Source organism: Pyrgilauda ruficollis, unplaced genomic scaffold (genome assembly GCF_017590135.1).
Source record: "Pyrgilauda ruficollis isolate IOZ18807 unplaced genomic scaffold, ASM1759013v1 scaffold43, whole genome shotgun sequence".
Lineage (NCBI taxonomy): Eukaryota > Metazoa > Chordata > Aves > Passeriformes > Passeridae > Pyrgilauda > Pyrgilauda ruficollis.
Window position 1 is genome coordinate 7161714 of NW_024525823.1, and position 15740 is coordinate 7177453.

Below are 15740 nucleotides of genomic sequence, written 5' to 3' on the forward strand. Positions count from 1 at the left end.
ATGCTCCATCCCTCAGTCCTTAGGCATTCCAGAATTGGTTTCTTTGCCTGGGTAAGTTTCACATGTCTTGAGCATGTGTACAAGTTTTCATCAATAAACACAAGGCCATAATTCGCTACGTGTATTCCTTTCTTTCCCCTCTGGGTTGTTATTTGTAGACATTTCAGGAGGATAACAAAGGAAAATACTCTGATGACCTAATCCTTAGCCTGATTTGTTTAATCAAAGTTAACCCAGTAATATGAACCTTTAAACTGCATAGGTCCAACAGGTACCATTTAACAGTAAAATCTTGTATTGCTCCTTCCTGTGCACCAGAGAGAGAACTCAAGTCAGCAATCAGTGAGTTGAGCAGTGCTTGAATTGCAGTAACTTGGCTCCAGACTTGACAGGCAGGTGTTCTACCTGTCTAGCTTGAAATAGGCTACAGACTTCTCACCTGCTATAAATGGCTTTCTTAGCACAAGGTGCTGCTTTTCTCTGCTGACAAGTCAACATCATTTAAAGGCAAGAGATGTATTTGCTAAAGTTCACACAGAGATTAAGCTCTCTCATACTAACAATATACATCACATTTAATCAAAACAGGTACATTCAGAGCTCATTCATGTTCTTGTGCTGAGCTGGATCCACAGTGTATTTCTTCAGACTTGAGAGTGAAACATATCTCAGACTCAGAACTGAAAAGGTAACTCTACTGTTATTCAAAGGAGGAGCCTTGGATCAGGAAATAATTAACATGAGCAGACAATCTGCTCGAGGCATTGTGGTTAAGATGAAGAGTTTAAAAGAAGTTCAGAAAGTCTGTCCTTGGGATATGTAATTTTTTGCATCCATTTTGAATCAGTCCTTCACTATAAACAAAGCACTGCATCTATTTTCTAGATAGGCACTATATATATTTTTTTTTTATCCCAGTTCAATAAACCTATTGGCTGGGATCACTGTTTAGAATTTGCTGTTTGCATTCACAGATACAACCAAGATTCAAGCTAGCCTGCACTACATCAAATGTGCATCACCAACACCCTTCAATGAAAAACCTCTCATTTACAAATATTGCTCTGTACAGAAACTATAAATCAAATTAATTCACATTCTTGTTTATCAGCATCCCTAGAAGTTCCTATTCAGAAGATTTACACAGGGCATAGAAAACAGATTTTTTGGTTGTTTTCCTGTACACAGAGAAAAAGAACATCAGAATAGGATTTTAAAACACCCACCTCACTATATTACTAGAATTTTGAAGGAGCTAGATATAAAAGTTATAAATTGGTACAGATATAGGCAAAAATACCTAACAACTGACTTTATAAAATGCAGCAGTAACTTTCACATGCCAAAAAAGAACAAAAACACTAGACAGATTCACTAAACTTACTTTATTCAAAAAACCAAGTCCAAGATCAGACACTGACACACAGCATATACAGTTACAGTAGTACAGACTAGTGAAAGACGTTATTACTTACAGGATCTAAATGCAACACTTCATAAGGGTTGTATTCTTGATACTCTCTGTCTGTTTTGGAAACTTTGTAGGCAAGGAACAAAAATAATGCCCAGCCAGCAAGGAGGACTATTTTCCTGTTTGGAAGAAAAAGAATTTTTTAAATATACAAATCCACTAGCTCTAGCACCATTCTAATAACATTGAAAGCCATCTTATATCACTCTTCAAGACTCAGTATTAAAACAGCAAGAAACACTAAAGCAGGTATTAGCATTTTACTTTTAATACCACTTTTTCTCCTAGCTTTTAACAAGGATAATCCACTACCACAAAGTTTCCATTTTTTAACTGTCTCTCCTCAGCAGGTATACACTATTATTTCCTATTTTTAAAGGATGATTTTAACTAGACCCTAGCCAATGTATTAAAAAAAAGAAAAAAAAAAACCACAAAAAGCTGACACAGGTGCATGACAGACAGCAAAACATTTTGAGGATAGGAGTAACAAGGAACTGATAAAGGGTTCACTGTCAAACATACAAAGTTATTATTATTTCATATTTGAGTATTTTTGTTCACATACTAAAAATTTAAATCAAAATATTGCACTAGCAGCACTACTAATTTCAGTGAGAATTATTTTTTTGAACAAATAAATGCATTCTTTACTTTTTCTACAGCTGAGGCTCACTAGTCTCATTCCTCAGGCATTTTATACAGGACAAACAGCATGCATCTTGACTTCAAGTCCTACTAGACAATAATGATCACCTATTAATTAATCAAATATTGCAGACTGCAAATGTCTCTTTCATAATGCAAAAGTAACTAATCCCTGCTTTTATTATAAACCAGTGTATTTCTATATAAAATAAAGTAAGAATTGCTTTAATGGAAAGCCATGCCAATGAAATGTACGTACTTCACTGTAGGAATGATGTTCTGCTGCGGTTTTAGCAGTCGCAAGCGGTACCACAAACACCTGCCATATACATTCCTTATATTCTTTAATCGAATTTGTTCTAGAAAAACAGAGAGATTGTGATTAACCACGCTGACAAAACACAGAACAGCAAACATCTCACCTCACCCTGAGCAGGTAGTACCAAGTCCATTGGAGGACTAACATAAGGTCCAGCATTACCAGAGGAAAGAATGCCTTCTATCCATTTAAGTGATGCTGTACATACATAAACATAAGTAGCTGGTCAGATTACTCTCTCTACCAAAAAGGAACCGTCCCACATAGTAACCATCACATGTGAACCCAACCTTTGCTCAACATGCACCTGTGAACTTTGCTTTTGCCACTCAACTCCAAAAGCTTCCCATTTCAGTATGTCAGCTACCGCATGGAAAAACAAACAATGCAACCCACAGGCAAACTGTTTGTATACAAATAAAGAGTACAGCAGGAGCAACAGCAAATTGTGGATAAATCAGATCTTTTTTGCTTTGCCTTTGTCGGACAAAAGGAGCTTCCTTTTTACACAAGTGAATTTACCACTGCCCCACAATATCCTGCAGACCCTGATCACACTGCAGTGAACACCTTATACATTCCCCAAGGTAAAGCTTTACAGTGAAATACGAACTGTACTTTGTCTGGATCTTAGCTCTGGAATCCATATTCTGTCAGGGAAAAAGATTCACAGTTTTAAAAGCAGACGAGTAGAGTCCTCTCATTTCTTCTCAGTCCAGATCATGGCTTCACATTAAAGTGTAAGAGCACTTCAGACAACATCCTTTGATACGGGATTACAGGGAGACAAGTGTGTCTGGGGTGGGAGGAAATGCTTTTCCTCCAGTCAAACCACTTCTTGTTTGATGGGCAAAATCCTTCACAATAGTGAATCTCTCCTACGGTTTTAGGAATAGGTATTAAAGAGCCTTGGAAAGCAAAGGCATAATGCACCCGTGGGGCTTTTGAGTTAATCTCACTAACATTAACCCATGCATCAATGTACTATTAAAGCACCCCTCTCACAAGAGAATGTGGACTGCCACTTCATTCCTGTAAATAATCTGGGGAAGCATCCCATGTTTGCTTTATTTCCCTCCACATTGTTCTCGATGCATCCAAAGTTCCTGAGATTCACAAGCAGATTTTCCCCAATACAAATCTTACTCACAAGGGTTCTCACAAGTTCATATTATAGTGACTTAAAAAATGTACGTCAATGTCCAGCCAAAACTACATCTTAATACTTTTCAAGTACAGAAATATAACTAGTACAAAACACAAAAAAAAACCTGAGTGCCATCTCGTTCATGACTTTGTCAGAGGCCTTACAGAAGTTTAGGTGGATGACATAGGTTGGTCTTCCCTTGTTGACTGCTGCAGTCACTTCTTTTGTATTCTGGGCATCAAAACAGATATGAGTGTTGAGTGTTTAAGTAAACAGTTGACTTCTCTTGACCACAACTTATGAAAACCTCTTGAAAATCCAGTTCTTTAAGCCTGAGGCATCTGCTTCTTCTGCATGGGTAACACAGACCACACAGTTCTTGGGTAAAACAGAACAACCTAATGGGTTGGAAAGGGTGGAAAAGACCTCAGGAGATCAGCTAATCCAACCCTGCTGCCAAAAGAAGAGTCAAAAAAGCAGCTGCTCAAGGTCTGGCTGTAGGCCTTTGGAGTGGCTTCAAAGACAGAGCTCACTGTGCCTCTGAACAACCTATTCTACAGTTTGACCAGCCTCATGGGGCAAAAATTTCTCATATCTGTCTCAACCTCTGTTCTGATTTACCAATCACACAATGGGTGAGGACACAGGACATACAGACACAGAAGAAAGCTAATTACAGGTTTGACTTCCAATTTTCAGAGATTACATTCAACCTCTGTTTACAATTCAGCCATGCCTGACCTAAGTTTGATTTTGAAGTTCACCCGTCTTACATACTTGTTTCCAAAGAAACAGGAGGATATACCCAATCCTCAGGAATGCTTGACAGTTGATCCCTACCTACCTACCTAGACCTAACATTTTTGTTTCAGGTTTTGGAGGTTCGAAAAAGTACTTTAAATTAATAATTAAAAAAAAAAAAAAAAAAAAAAAAGAAGATAAGATTGCACATTTATTGTTAATGGACACAGGCAATTCTAGACGAGAGAGGTACAGCTGCAATTATACTGAGAAGTTTTAATCCCCAGAATCTTGTTTCAGCTGCAACAAAGGTCAGTTTTAGGAAAAAAATACCACAAATAAGACTACTGGCATCAGTATTTATATCTAAAGCATATAAAAGTTTCAAAGTATCAGACAATTTTTATGACAGCCAAAAGCAAGCAAAAAGTTAATATTCAGAATACATGGAAGCCACCAGTTTTCCATTATTCTACCTCAAACTGCAGGAAAGGACAGAAATACGTCCTATCCGCCTGTGTTCTTTCTACCTTCGGGCTACTAGGAAAAGCAAAGTCACATAGTCCAGAATACAGTTCCTGTGGACCCTGTCAGAAAAAGAAATAGGAGGAGGTGCACATGAAATATTCTGCCCACCAGTTGCAGACAATTCATCCAAAGGAGAATGGTTTTGAAACAAAATTACTTCTTTCAGCAAGGAACACAGAGTGACACAGTTCTGCAGCCCTAGGAAATGCCAAGATCACTTTAAAGCCAGACTTTCACGTAACTCATTTGTAGTGTGTCATCCTCTCTCTTCTCCTGAATGGAAAATTTGTACCTGTGGAAAGCATCAACAGGTGCAAGTAATACATACAGCATGCAAGTCTTGAGTAAAGGTTACAGCATAGGGACACCATGGCTCTAAGCATTACATCTGTTCTGTTAAAACTGAGGGCAACAGGCTCAGCCAAAACACTCGAGAGTTTCCAGGTTTCCTGGATTTTACTCAGGGTTCCACAGTTTTAATCCTCTCAACTGTACCCTTAAGTAGACTCCTATTTACTTTCCACAGTTACACGTGTGTGTGTGTGTGTGTGTGTGTATATATATATATACACACATATATATTTACACATATATATGCAAAATCTGAACTCCTGGGCTTTTTTCTACTTTAACAATAACAGAAATCAAATAATTGCATGAACAACTTATTTACTGAGGTCATGAACTGATGCTCTCTGTAAAAATTTACTTTCTTAAGCACTTAACCATTTCTCGGATAACAGATGAAGTAGGAAAAGGCTACCCTACTGTTTCACTAGGTCATCTATGATTAACTCTATTGACATTTTCCTTGATAATTATTACAGAAAAAGAGTCCACATGGATATAGTATGTTGTCTGAGAATAATTTTAAGTCACAGGATGAGGAAAAAAACCCACACACTTACTTTCAAAAATGACACTAACAAACACACTTACAACTATGTTGTAAAAGAAGTAACCCATCTTTCCCAGCAACTCAGAGGCAGGATTGAAACTCACAGCAAACTCACAAAGTCAGCAACTCCTCTGAAGTACTGAGCAATTTTAATTTTATTATAATAGGATTGACTTCTACTGTAAAACCCCAAATTAAGAGGCATGAAGCAAATTAAATTGATTTTAAAGTGTTCTAAAACGCCGTTGCTTAAATACAAAAGCCTTCAAATAAGCACTAGTGTTCCCATTGGGATTACTTTAAAAAAAAATTTAAAATGGAAAGCATGTTTCAGGACTTTGAACGGACCATAGCAATGAAGAATTAAACCATCTGATAGATGCTTTCTAACCTAAATGTCTATCATTATAAGAATTGTCCTCATTACCCTCATTATTTATCTATAAAGAGGTCATGTCCAGGTTAGCCTCTTAACTAAAGCATTAATAGCTGAATAATCTTACCCTATTGTTTTCAAAGAGATTGTTCTCTCTAGTAAAAATTCACAGAAATTAGCCAAAAAAATAATGTGCTTTGAGTAACATTTTAAGTATTAAAACCCCAAGCAGTTCATTAACTACAAAGAGACCTGCGAAATACTTAACAGCAAAACTGCTTTTTTTCCAGAGCATGTTTTGCAGCAACGAGATAAAGCTTAAAAGGAACAAAAAGTAACCTAACTTTCCATTCCCACAATTCCATGCATATTTGCTGACCAAAAGATAGCGTTTGTTACTAACAGCTTTAAAAACAGCAACATAAGACAATTCAATATGCTGAAAGTTAACCTCTTTTCAGAGTTTACTTACCCAAGCTTTATGTTTACAGTCAGCTGGGCACAGTTCCACATTACACTACTGCTAATCAAGCCATTTCCAAACCTTGTTCTTCCTATTAGTGTACTGTCTCATTTGCACTGACAGAACAGTCAGCAGAACTAACTATAATAATATTTAAGCTCTATCACCTAAACTATCAAATTCATAGTAGGGCTGGAGTTATAGCTGCATCGCAGAACTTTAACAGAATCTGAGAGGAATCAGAAAACTGGATATTTTACTATGGAACAACACCCACATGAGTCAAGGTTATCAATTTCAGACAAAGCCAACAACAATGCCGGGCTCCAAAATTACACACTCTTACCTATTAACTGGATTTTATCAGTTTGGTGTGGGGAGGAAACCAGAACATATTCAATCCAAAATAAATGTAAACAAAAGTCACTTAACATATCATCAATCATTAAAAATGCTCGTAGTCAGTACAGTTCTGATGCACACCCTGAATAAACTCTAATAAAGCACAGAATTAGTGAACACAAGGATAAGTACCATACATCCATTTAGCATTAGTAGAGTCTTTGGTAAAGTCCTCTCAAGGAAGTAAACATACAGAACAGATCCTGCCGATACAGTCTGTGGTTTCCAAAAGACTTTTGGAAGATTCCTTTTACAAGTCTTCCAGAACAACCATCTAACTATTGCAAAAATAAATATGTGACTAGAAGACAGAGTGAACTGCCCATTCTCCCAGCAGAAGGAAATCACCAGGAGCTCTGCAGGAATCAGTGTTCAAACTACAACACATTCATTAATAAGTAATCAGACTAAAAGGATGAGTAGTAAAATAAAAGTTTCTGGGTGATAGGAACTTATTCTGGGTAACAAGGACAAGGGCATCCTGAAGAATTGTAAAGATCAAGCAAGCGCACTTCCGAATGGCACATGAAATTGAGAGTATGAAAACATAAAGTCCAGTGGGGGCTATCCTAATTCTATGTATACAAGGATGAGCTCAAGGCTGACCATTACCTCTCAAAATGCAGTCTTGGTGTTGTGAGAAACTGTTCCATGTAAAACCCAGCTGAATGCTTATTACTAATAAAAATCAGAGCATGTGTTTAAAGCATTCCTACGAGAAAAGGAAGGGATTATTACTCCACCACACAAGCTGGAGGTATGTCCAACCTTGAGGCTGTACATACCTCAAACGTGATGCACAGTCCTAGCCTCATCTCTTAAAGAGGGGCAACCAGAAAACATTCAATTAAGGTGAACAAGGGCCATCAAACGTATAAGGAGATTTATGTCCAAAATATAATCTACAATCTTCCAGCTGAGAGAGTAAAGTGCAAGGAGAGGTAATGGAAGGCTGTAAAAAACCTAAGTGACAGCCAGGACTGAACATTTACTTCCTGAAGAGCGTTTAGTTCCAGTAGAGCAAACAAGGATTGTTAAGCAACATCAGAAGCAGCTGCAAAACAAAGGTGATTATTTGCGGTGTGGGCAGCAGATACAGGGACCTCCCTCATACAGGATGGTACAGATGCTATAGCAAAAGTTACTGAACTCAAAACCACTGGAAACACAGAATATGCAAAGGAAACACCATTTATGCTTGTCCTGTTATTCCTTCCTTAAGGCATTCACTTCTGTAATACTACATAAAAAACCCCACCTGATCTGACCCTGTATGTCCATGCTTTTGTTTCTAAAGAAAAAAGGGCATTTGAAACTTTATTGGCAAGGTAAGCCTTTGTAGAAGCCACAATGCTTACACATATGCTAGTTTCAAACAGTTCATCCAGCCAACCATGATAAAGGAATCTTCTGAATTTAAAATGCCTGTAAACAATTTCCTATAAAAGAGAAATAGTAGGTGAAAATCTGCAAACACCTCTTAAATCTTCTTAATTGTATACTTATTTAAAAACTGGTGCAGACACTAATCTTTTTGCTCATGAAAGAAATTAGGTGCCTGTTTTGTGCTCTTGCACCTCTTGATATCTCCAGCCAGCACAACCCTGCTCACCATGAAATTGAGATACATGCCAGGTCCTGGCTAGTAACTGAGGGAAAGGCCTAAAAACCCCACAATGGGAGAAAGCAGCACCACAGGGGGCAAGGATGCAGCATCAGCCCCAGTCAAGACTTGCTCAAATTGCAGATCTGAACCCTTCTTCACAGGCATGAATTTAAAACAAAAATTAAAAAAAAAAAAAAAATCACAACCAGAAAATTAAAAAAAAAAAAAATCCATGAAACCATAACTGAATCTAACTAACTCTCTAGCCTGTATAACCTGGTAGTTTAGTGATATCTCTGTGAGTAGTCAAGAGAACCTTGCAGCAACTATTAAATGAACAAGGTGTGCAATAAAACCTTCAGTACACTGTTTTCATAAGCTTCCATAACATAGGATGAATTTTTTAAAAATAGAAACTACTTTATTTTTATGCACACGTATTGGAAGATAAAGTTCTTGTAACAGCTTGATCCTTAACTTGCCACAAAAAAGCTTTTCAGCATTTTGTATTCTGGACAGTCTTGAAACTACTTAACTAATCTCTAATACAGGGCTATTAATATTACTTTACTGCTGGGAAGCTGTAGTGGTTACAGTAAGATTACAGTATGTTTTTAAAATTCCATGAAAAGACAGGCATTTTTTTTCCAAGTAACAGAGTAGTTTGGATAAATCTGTGCAAATGCTTTGTTTTGAAAAATATTTTTAGCGATAATTGCTAGACTTGACTAGTGGCATCTCATGATGTTTGCCCCTTCTTCAAATGTTTCTCAAAAAAACCCTACCGCTTTGAAACAGCAAAGTAGTGAAAAAAAAAATTTAACAAAACAAAGTTAAGTATCACCACTACATTATATTCTGCCTTCAAACAGTCACCAAATAAACTGTATTTTTCAGAACTTGAAATGATTTATGTCAACCATGGTATACTCAATCTCTCAAAAAGCTCAGTTTGTAGGTAATAACAGTCCTTAGATGCATAACTGAGTTCCACCAACTCTCCTCCCACTTCCTGACACAATGATAAAAGGTTATATTAACAGGAAAGGACAAGCACACACATATGGGCACAAAATGCTTATATTCACAGATATCAAGTTTTCACACCCATGCTTATCCACCACATTAGCAATGAGTATGGCATCCTGTGGTTTATCCTGTCCTTTTATCCTGTCCTTTACCAGCATCCTGTACTTTATCCTGCATTACAAATGCCAAAATGCCGTGAAATACTTTGGAGTAAGGTTAATGAGATTTCAGAGCTGCGGGCAAGGACAGGTATCACAGTTAACCCGCTCCAACCAATCTTATCTCACACTAGAGGATTAGGAGCATCACAGAAGAACATTACCCAGAGTGCAAGCAGCAGCAATGCTGCTTCCTCTCCCTCAGCTGCTGTGAGGTACAAGTGCTCATTACTCCATTACAGATAAAACCAAAGAAGTGCTGCCTGCATTCTCTGCACTGGCTTGAGTCACATCCAAGTTGCACACTCACTGTTTGTCTTCAGCCAAATAAAGTTCACAGCCTCAGTTTCCCTACCTGCATCTTAAAGCAGGGGATTAATATAAGAATCTCTGAGGTCAGCCTCAACTCACACAGATGAAAAACACACCAAAAAATTAGAAAAACCTTCGTTATTGACACTACTACACAGAAATATCCAGTATAGTGGGCAGATATACTGAGAAGAATGGTTCCTAAGACCTAAGAAAAAAAACTAAGCAAACCTTTACAGAACAACTTTCTCAGGACTTCTGATCAAGGTTTTGAATGTGAGTGCCAACTACTACCTACAGAAGTATACAAAAAAGCCCTACTGCTTCAAAACAGCAGTACAGTAAAAAATTAAGAAAATAATATTAAGTATTAACATGGTATTATATTCTCGCTTTTAACAGTCACCAAGAAAGCTGCGGTTTTTAAATATTTCTGTACATTTGCCCACCCTCAACACTAAAAAGGCTGGAATAGTACTAGGGTTCTCTAACTGCCTGTGCTACTTCCTACAGGCATGGCAAACTCAAAGATTTGCAGGAAATTGCCTTCTTTAACCAGATTTTTTAAAGTTTCTATTGCCTATTAGCCCAGTGATCTTCAAGAACACTTTAGCTATATCTCACGCAGAAACACTTGAGAGGGGAGGGTGCAAAGGAAAAATATTAGTAGTGAGCAACAGGACAACATACAGCCAGGCTGGGGAGCAGCAACAAAAACAAAAAACACAAACAAGCCAAAGCCAAACAAATAAATTTTTAAAAATATGAAACACCATAGACTTTGTATGGATTTCTATTATAATGAAAGTTAACTAAATAGCTTTTATCTATTTCATATCAATACTTTTCTTCTAGATACAAAAATGCAGCTGGTTTTCTTCCCTTCCCTACAGTAGGTTTTTATGTTCTTAAACTTCAAGAAGGAAGATCTACATTCCAAACAGAATAGTTCCTACAGCCTCTTTTCTCTCGGAGAAGAGACCGGAATCTTGTTTTATCGTTATCCTTGCATTCACAGCTGTTATTCTTAGGGGTTTGTGAAATGTTTTCAACATCTTGTTTTGTTCAAGTTACTATAAACAACTCAGGATAGATACTTCTTTCTATCAGCTTTGTAACAAATTATGAATACCCAATGCCCTAAACCAGGATAATTTATTTAATATAGACCAAAAGAAACTAAAAAAGATGCAATAGCAAGCTTCCAGATACATGCACTTAACTACAAAGCACATCACAATCTCTGACCACCTGTTTCAGCACAACTTTATAATTATGTGTCTCAATCCAGCAGCACAGGTATAAGTCAAAAAGTACACAAAGTTCAGCAAACATATCAGCATTGTGCAACAACTGCCATATTATCCAACTAAATTAATTCACCCCTTGCTCACCATTTCCTTTCTAGATGCTGACATTTAATCTACACAAGCTTACACTGAAACTTCAAAGCAAGTCCAGCAGCAGGAAGGTACTTTGATGGACACTCCTCCACTCCTAACTGCTGAGGAAAAAAAAAAAGAAGAATCTTTCTCTTCAACTCTCACAATTAACTTTTAGAAAAACAACTTGAAAATTCCCATTGCAGAAAATACCTTTTTAGTTAAGAATGAATCTGCACCAGAGTAACTTTTTAGCAACCACATTCTTTGTTCCAAGAGCACAGTTCCTTGCCTCGGTTTTACTCAGAATAATTAGGCTAAATTAATACCCATTAATTTAATACTAAATTAATACTAATTAATTAGTATTTTCCCAAAACAAAGGTAACCCAGGAAAAGTATGACTTTTTTCAGTAATAAAACATATATACACACAAATATGTTTTAAAGAAACAAGTCAAGGATAAACAATATAGCCTGAAGCCATATTCACCATCACCAACACTGAAAGAATCAGTCTTCTTTCCCTCAGTCACATCCTGTACCATCCCAGCTACACAGTCTTACACAGAAATGAATACACATTAAAAGTAAGACAGAAAAAAGAGAAGAAAAAAGGGGCAACAATCAATTTTAGCTAAAATTACTTTCTTCCACTCCCATACATTGGTGCTCTATTTGGCACAAAGGATGGGGAGAAATACAAGCTTAACTCAGTTAGAGCACTGCTACCTCGATGCAATTATGAAACTTCAGTCCCAGGCACAAAGCTGAACAATTAACCTTCTATAAAGGCCTTATTAGCTCTGGAGTGAACACCAAGGAGGTAAAATCATTTGGACAAATCTGGTTTACAAAGTCAATTACCTGCTTGTTTGGTTTATCAAAACAAATGAGGTAATGAAATTATGGGACAGTTCACAGGGTGTCAGCACACCAGAGCAAAACCCTCCCAGACAATAGCATCAACCCCTACCACAGGCTGCAGCAACACTTCATATGGACTCTATCAGAATTCCTGGAAAAAACAGGTTTAGACACTCAGGAAAAAAAAGCAGCTCCAGTTTTTCTCAGTACTTTAGAGACTTAAGTTACATCATGCTGTTCTTCCAGACAGTAGTATTGAAAAGGCCTTCCAAAAGTTTATTATAAGAACTAAAAGCAAAATGTTAATGGCTTGCCAAAAAAACTATTCTACTACAAATCTGACATTAAGTAACACATTTTGATTTTCCTTGAAGTAGTAAAGCAATACAGATCCAGCCTTACTTTCCAAGTTTCACTACAGCAAAAACAAACACTGAGTTTTGGGGGGGTTTATTTATTCTATGAGCATTTACTACAAAACTACAGCACAGAACAAATCCTAAAATATTACAAGCCATCAGCAATTCCCAGATTTTTGCTGTACTTCTCCCTCCACTGGCACTCTGTACTGTATCACATACCAGCAATCCATGGCAGCACATTTGTAGATGGAAGCAGCAAGCACCAATGGCGTGACCTCCCTGCAGTGAGCATTCCACCCTTGCGAAACACTAGCTCTAGACTGCTCTTACAACACAATGTGGCTGAAGCTCCTCTTCCAACACAGTTTTTACCAAAAAGGAATCTGCTCCGTGTCCTTTGGATGCTCTGGTTTGCATTGCAAAAGGGTCCTCAAGTGAAGAGGACAAGCACTAACTTGCTTCAAAAGCTCCCCCAGATCTGGTCTTGTTCACTCCTGCAGCTGGAGCTGAAGGAGCTCGCCAGTACAACCGCACCTCACCAAGTCCACCAGTGGTGACAAAGGCTGGGTTCTCTAGCACAGGTAGGGCAAAACACAGCTCCAGAACAAAAATGTTACTTGGTTCTACACACAGGGGTCAGAGGTCTTGGCAGAGCTTGTTCTCTTTGGCCCAATACTGTGCCTCAGTACTGGAAACTCCACTCTAAACCAGCATCAAAATAACATTTCATACCAACATCCAGAAATTTCTGCTCATCGAAGGAAGCGGGAGTTATTAGTGTTGGAAGATTTCTCTTCTAAAGACACAGGCCTTCTCTTTGCCTCTGAAATAAGTGGTTTTGCTGGTTTTTTAAACTAGTGAATTACACTGAAGACAAGAAGCAGTGGCTAAACAATTAGTATTTTCCATCATCACAAGGTTTTAATTTATTCCTGAAATCTTGTTCAAATGCTGGAACAGGCATGGTTGAATACATACAAAAAGCTGTGAGAAAAATACTGAGAGGATTTTGCTGGAAATTATTTGCCTAAGAGCCATACATTCAAACAACTTAAACATCACAATGTTCTACTACTTAGCAGATTTACTTCATAAGAACTTACTTAGTAGATCAACATTAGTCCCAAAAATGATGATCTGCATGGCACTTCAACTCTTTGTTTCAACAGAGCCTGCAGAACAGAACTCAGTCAAGAGACTGCAGGCATGCATTAATACATATGCTAAAAACTGGACTACATTCACATTTTAAAATCCATTAAGATAATTATGAGGCAGAAATCATTCTTCCATCTCCCTTCATTTCCACTGGTGATTTTCACTTAGTCGACTCATTTCTTCACACCAACAGCATAACAAAATCTACCTTTTGCTTTGGAAAGTATGGTTTGACACAGCTTTGTAAAAATCTAGCACTGAATGCAGAATAGTATGCAGCAGGCCCTCTATACTGGACAATGCTGACTAGACAGAAAGAAATTAGTAATAAATTTAATGGTAGGCCTGTTTGGAAACTGGGTGAAATCCATACAGCCATATTCCAAAGTCAGGTTTTAATTTTCTGCCATTCTATACAGATAGCTGACAATCAGCCATGTAAGGCTGGTAAAGTGCTTCAAGTTTGGTAGCATTTCTACAGCTTTTCCTGCTTCTGTCAGCCCCCTGAAACTGATGCCAACATCAGTGTCCCTGCTGGCCACACCATTCTGCACAGCACCTCAGGCAAGTCACAATCGTTCTCCCAAGAAGCAGCTTTTATGAACTACGGAGGAAGTAAAGCATTATTCAAGAGAAAAAGCGATTTTCTCCCCCACCGCCTCCCACCTTTCACCAGAACAAAAATAAAAATCTTGATGTTTGGAAAAAGGTTACAGAAGTAATATTTTCTCTCTGATTCCCTGCTCCTCAAGAACAACCCAAAGATTACAAAACACCTCCAACAACACTAACGCCTCCCTCTTGCAACAGTCAGGAAGCAGAAAGAAGAGGCAGAGAAACCTTTCCTTTCAGCAGAGAGAACTAACTCCTCAGCTGTACAACAGGTAGTAAGTACCTGGAGGGCAGAGATCAACCTTCCAAAGAGATTCTCCAGCCAGGGCCCTGCCAGAGGCCACCGGCAGCAACCAAGACTGTGAACAGCTGTCACTTAGCACCAAAACAACATTTGTTCTATCCTATTCCTTACTAGAAGGTACAGGATTAAGATTTCATTGCTAGGTATTTCTTCTACATACAAAACTAAGTTAAGCAGAACCTGGCAAGCCATTTAAAATGGCATCAAAGCCACTGAGTAACCACCAGATACTGAATGTAAAAAGATGCAAGGAACAAAAGGGATTCTTCTCAGATTGCAAAGCACAAGTGCTCTTAAGAGGTCAGTAGGTTTCTGCAATGGGAACCAGTATCAAGCACCCCTGTTTTATCAAGCACTTACCACCCAGCCTTTAAACACAATTTCTACAGCCTTTTTAATCTCAGAACTGCTGTTAAAGCGTGTTCCTCTGCAGCATGTATACCAAAACGCCTTCTCCTTCCAAGAATAGAGGGATGCAAGAAAGACGAAGTGGAAAATTACTTTGGAAAAGAGATTTGGAACTAGTCAAAGAAACTTTATAACACCGTTCAGGGACACAAAGCATCATCCCGAAGGGTGAAAGAGAAATCTACCCTTCGGACATATAACTGTGATTCGCAATGGGAAAAAAACAAATTCCCATTTTCGCACCCGCTGTGACCTTATGGCACATAAAAGCTGAAGCCGGTAACTTTTCCTCTTTGTCCCCGACTCAATAGCTTGTTCTTTCCCCACGATCAAAATTTAGGTCATCCACCCTGAAACGCTCCGCGAAGACAAGGGAAACCCCAGAGCCCAAACAAAGCCGCGGAGCCCGGCGCAGCGATGACTCTGCAGGAGCCGCGGCGCGGAGCCGGGCGCGCTCGGGGGGCGGCGGCCCCGGGACCCTCCCGCGGCCCAGGTACCGCTAAATGGCCGCCGGCGAGCGCAGCGCGGGGCCGCCGCCCCTCCAGGCGG

General features: G+C 38.5%; 1 protein-coding gene across 1 annotated transcript in view; it reads right to left on the reverse strand.

Annotated features, from left to right (window-relative positions):
- The window catches only part of SEC63 (SEC63 homolog, protein translocation regulator), a 54279-nt gene that overhangs the window by 38220 nt on the left and 319 nt on the right, over positions 1-15740 (reverse strand). Inside the window, exons 2-3 of the mRNA XM_041478064.1 lie at positions 2379-2478; positions 1476-1590 (exon numbers count right to left, since the gene is read on the reverse strand). Coding sequence (XP_041333998.1) covers positions 1476-1590; positions 2379-2478 — 215 coding nt within the window. The remainder of the gene's footprint in view (positions 1-1475; positions 1591-2378; positions 2479-15740) is intronic.